The 4837-nt window shown below is 39.9% G+C and overlaps 1 protein-coding gene across 1 annotated transcript; it reads left to right on the top strand.

The window, feature by feature from the left end:
• Nucleotides 1-2427: 2427 nt before the first annotated feature.
• Nucleotides 2428-3648, top strand: LOC111803187. Its single transcript, XM_023687478.1, has one exon. The coding sequence runs from the start codon at nucleotides 2645-2647 to the stop codon at nucleotides 3539-3541; it is 897 nt and encodes a 298-aa protein (XP_023543246.1). The 5' UTR covers nucleotides 2428-2644; the 3' UTR covers nucleotides 3542-3648.
• Nucleotides 3649-4837: the final 1189 nt, after the last annotated feature.

The raw sequence follows: 4837 nt of genomic DNA, 5'->3' as shown, positions 1-4837 counted from the left end.
TTGCTTAATCTTTTAATTTCTTCACTTTTGATCCTTTGGGTCTTACATGGGCGGCTTATTTTTATTGGAGTTAATTCCTTTCATTTTTGGGTATTACACCCAATCAGGGTATGGAAATCATTCTCATACTTATATCTAACTCATTCCGGGTTTGGGAGTTGTTTACCTATTCTAGCGTCGCAGATCTGTACGATAAATCTAAGTTCTAAGGTGAAACAACTTACTTGTTCTTCAAACTTAGTCTTGAAAGTGAATCATTGATATCTTGAATTTTGGAGGTGCGACTTCAAACTTATTTGTTCTTTTGGCATGCTCTGATTGGCGTACCCAAGTGACTCCTAATGGCTCATTTGGCTCAGGTTTGACTATTTGGACTCGTTTTCTATATTTTTCATCTCTCTCTTAGCTATTTTTGACGTTATTTGAGGTACTTCAGGTCAGTATGATCCCTATTCGCTCCGTTTAAATTATTATGAGCTGAAAGTTGGAATTATTTGATACCTTTAGGTAAGTAAAGGTTGTTAATATATTAATCTTATGTGGTGGGTCCACATAGGTTACATTGGACGTTGAGGAACAGATTTAGGCTAGTACTTGGATTATTTAGTAACTCTAGCCTAGGCCAACCAAGTAAGTGGCTCTACTATCGACTTGGTTGGACAAATTGTGTGATGTATGATGGCGCATGTCTCGTTGTCCTTACTCATGTCAGGTTTATGACTGCTATGCTATGTTATGTTATACTATGTTATGTCATGTTATGCCATGTTAAGCTAGGTTGTGACATACCATGTTTATAAGTTATGTTATAATGTGATTATGCTATCTTGTAGAATCATATTTATGATATTGAATTTATGATGCATAAACCTCCTTGCACCATTCCATGAACAATATGTCAAGTATGAAAGATATGATAAGAACTGTGTATGCATGTTCCTTAGGCTCGTATGTTATGTATGAGTGGAGGTTTGAGTTGCATCATAAGCTTATGTCATGATTTTAAGCTATGGGGACCTCATGCATTTACATGTATCATGTACATTGAGATACTTCCCCGTGTATCTTACCGTATTTATGTTCGCCATGATATCATGCAGGCTCTTCCCCTCCATGGTGTTTGGAGAAGATCCAGATTAGTGAGTACGTATACGAGTACGTCATGTGGGTCCATGTGCGCATGCATGGGCCGTGTGTGGGGAAGTACCACGCATCCAACTCTACCCAGACTAGAAGGTGGAACCTAAGGTCATGCTACAATGTTTTTAAAAGGATAGGTCCCATCATGATTGCTTGTGTATGCATTTTTCAACTCCAACAATAGGGTTACTTACTGATCATTTCTTAAAATACTCAAGTTACGTGCTAATCTTATTTTTCATGTAAAGGAAATGCACCCCTGCACGGATGTCAACATTGTTGCAACGGCCATAGAAGCAAAGTTAGGATAATAGCTTTCATTATTTTCCTTTAAAAACTCGTATACGACATCATTTCGAAACTTTTAATGATCCTTCCACACATAATAGTCATGTCATGTAATGCATGTAGTGACGTCTCTATCTAAGTAAGAAAAATAGGAGTGATCCAATATACCATGCAAAAGGATAAATCAATAGGGCAGATGAAGCTATGGTTTGAAGAAAAACGCTACATCGAACTTAAATGTCACGAGAAACTTTCTTGCATTTAGATTTACAAACTAAGATCATTTAAGTAATTTAGTCCGAAAGAAATTTTCTTTCTCTTGATCTTAATCCTCATGACAAATCTTATCTAACACTTCCTCGAGTAGAAATCATGTGTTTGCATTTGTGATATGAGTTCATAGATCCAATTCTTATCAAAACGAGATTGAACCCAATTGTCATGCCAAATCATTGATAACATCAAAGATGTTGCTGATCTCTATAACATCAAAGAAATAAAAACAAGGTTCAATCTCCGCATTGAAATTCAGGATGTTGTTGATCTCAACACTTGTAAAGGTAAATGAAAATTTTTGTGAAGATGAAGAATGAAATTCAGACACCCAATTTGAACTGGACAAAAAATTTTGTTCGTTATCGACAAGTCTGTCCCCTTCAAATTCAAATACAGATGAAAGACTACATGGGCTTTCGCTCTAACCCTAAACAAATGAATTGACGAAGGGAAACGAAGTAGCGAGAGGAAGTAGCTTGACTCAAAGAAGAGAGGGAGTAAGTAGCTCGAGATAATTGCAAGGGGACCGGCTAGATCAAGACTAGGAGAGATGATCGAATCTATACACTCAATCCATTGCTTCTACCCCTCCCCGATGCAGCTAGCCCAGAACCCAGACTCAAATTTTAGCCACTATAGTTCAGATGCAGCCTAACAATTGAGTGAAGGTTGGAAATTGGTTGCTCGGGTAAGGTATAAAATGATCCCATATTCCAAAAGGAACCGAACAATGGAAAGCCTTCGTTGAATAATGGGAAGCGGGCCCGGTAGCCCCTTAGCCCCCAACTCCATAAACGTAGATAAAATTCAGCGAAATCTCAGCTACAAAGCGTTTTTCTTCGTTCAAATTTCAAATCCCCAATTCCTCAATTACAAAAATCCATTCCCTCTCTAATTTCTTTCAATTCCAATTCCAAATTAGGGTTTTCAGAGAAGGAAGATGAAAGCATCTCTGAAATTCCGCGAAGATCAGAAGCCATTATTGAGAGCCAAAGTTCCTCTCAGCATTCTTGGCCTCCCTTTCCAATCCGCCATAGCCGCCGGCACCGCCAAAGACCTCTCTCTCAACCTCTCAACCCTCTTCGAATCCGGCCCCTCCTTCAAACTCTCTTATCGCCCTAACGATTCTTCAAATCCCTTCTCAGTAATCGTCAAAACTGGAATCGGCTCCTTCGGTTCCCCGATCTCTTCGCCTATGCTCATGAGCGCCGAATTCGACCTAATCGGCCGTGGAAATCCCTCCTTCATGCTCCATTTCAAGCCGAAACTCGGCGATTTCTCGATCAAGAAATCGCAGTCCTCCTCGATGATGTTCCAGAAGGTTCTGAAATCGGAGGAGGAATCTGTGGATGTTAGAAGTGCTGTTTCGAAGGCGGTTTCTGGTTTGGAAGTGGCTGCTAGTACGGCGGTTCCGATTCTGAGTTGTGCGGCGGTGAGGTTCCGATGGGGACTTAAGGTCCCAGCGGCGGAGGGGATGAAGGTGAGTGGTGGAATTTCATTTCGGGAGGCTCCATTGCTGTTGCTGGATAAGATCGGGATCGAACACGTGGAGAGTGGGGATTCGAGATCGGAGAAGGGTAGTTTCGGAAATGAGGATTTGGATTTGGGTTATTTTTCAGTGAAGCGTCAGTTTGAGGTTTTGCAAATGGAGAATGGGCTTTTGAAAAAGGGCATTGAGGATTTGAGGAAGCAAATGAAATTGTTTTCCAATTCCAGCGACTCCGACCGGAAGGCGGCCCGGCGGTTTAAGGACAGAAAGGCGCCGGAGTTCCCCGGTCTTGATGGGCCACCGTTGGTGGAGGCGGTGGCCGAGGAAGGCAGCAGCGTTAGTGCTTGAAATTCGTCGATACGACAAGCGTCAGTTTAAATGTGTAAACAGGCCTTTTTTTTACCAACTATTTTGTTTGATAATAGTGTAGTTATAGATATGTTCGTTTATCCCGTGAGATTAGAGACTTCTAAAAATCTCTCTATCCGTGTGTTCTAGGGCGTTCTTGCCCTAGCTCAATTCTCTATCCCGTCAGGTGGACGATTTAGACGAAATTATTAGGCGAAATTATTATGGTTAAATTGGAAAGTTGATCGGCATAGTTTTTTAGAAATTAAATTTAAATATAAGTGTCAAAAAAAAGTTAAAACAAGAGAGTACCAATTCTAAACCAAGCCAGCTGCACAACTCTATTATTGCCCTTGTCTTCTTATTGAATTAAATCATCAAATTGGGGACATGTCTGACCTTTTGGATTAAGATTTCCCGCTTTCATCTTTCAAAATTCTAATTTGATATCGGATTAAAATTTGAAATCCAGATTCGGCACCTAATAGTCATAACATTTCTCTACATTTTTATTAGGTTTCGGATCCGAATTTTGAATCATGATCTCAATCCTGGACATGGGAACGTTACAAATGGTAGTAGAGTTGTACCTCTATGAGTAAAATGTGGTTTGGGGACGGACGAGCCTAGGTGAAAGTTGATGGACAGGTGACAATCGAGTAAAGAAGGGGTACATGAATAAATCAATAACACATCTGAAGGAGAGTGATCACGAGGATAGATGGCTAAGAAACACTTATTGAGGTCGAGAAATGCAAGTACATGGGAATGAGACATAAGTTCATGATTGGTCTTGGGCTCCCCACCCGACTCACGCACATGCACATAGACCCAATAGGTAAGCACCAATGTCGTACTCACCAATGTTGTACTCTCTAGGTCTGACTATATGACTAAATGACCAAACAATATGCACGATGTCCCATTATCATCATACATTTTAATAGCTCATAATTTGACCAAACAATATAAAGGCCTAATTAATCCTAGATTAACTAAACAATATAAAGGCCTAATTAATCCTAGATTAACTCCAAACCGTTAGAAAAGCTCATAAACCAGCTCAAACAAAAGATAGACCGACCTGAAAAATTTAAGCTGGATGCATTAGAACTAGAGCTAGCAAGCCAAATCGAAGGTTGTCTAATGATTTGTAACACTTGAGCCTGACACACATGTAAGTTTTCCTAATTTTTCTTTAATATGTAAACATTTGAGATTTTATTGAGGGCTTTAAGAGCTGAATTTCACGAACGTGTAGAAGGAAAAAAATGCTCGGGATGCCTCCAAACACCT

Source organism: Cucurbita pepo, chromosome LG10, assembly GCF_002806865.2.
Source record: "Cucurbita pepo subsp. pepo cultivar mu-cu-16 chromosome LG10, ASM280686v2, whole genome shotgun sequence".
NCBI classification, from domain to species: domain Eukaryota; kingdom Viridiplantae; phylum Streptophyta; class Magnoliopsida; order Cucurbitales; family Cucurbitaceae; genus Cucurbita; species Cucurbita pepo.
Note: the sequence above shows the minus strand (reverse complement) of the source record. Positions and strands in the feature narration are given on the sequence as shown.

Bases quoted from the DNA above. Each gene is read 5' to 3' on its own strand.
- LOC111803187 (XM_023687478.1), top strand. From the start codon at position 2,645: ATGAAAGCATCTCTGAAATTCCGCGAAGATCAGAAGCCATTATTGAGA.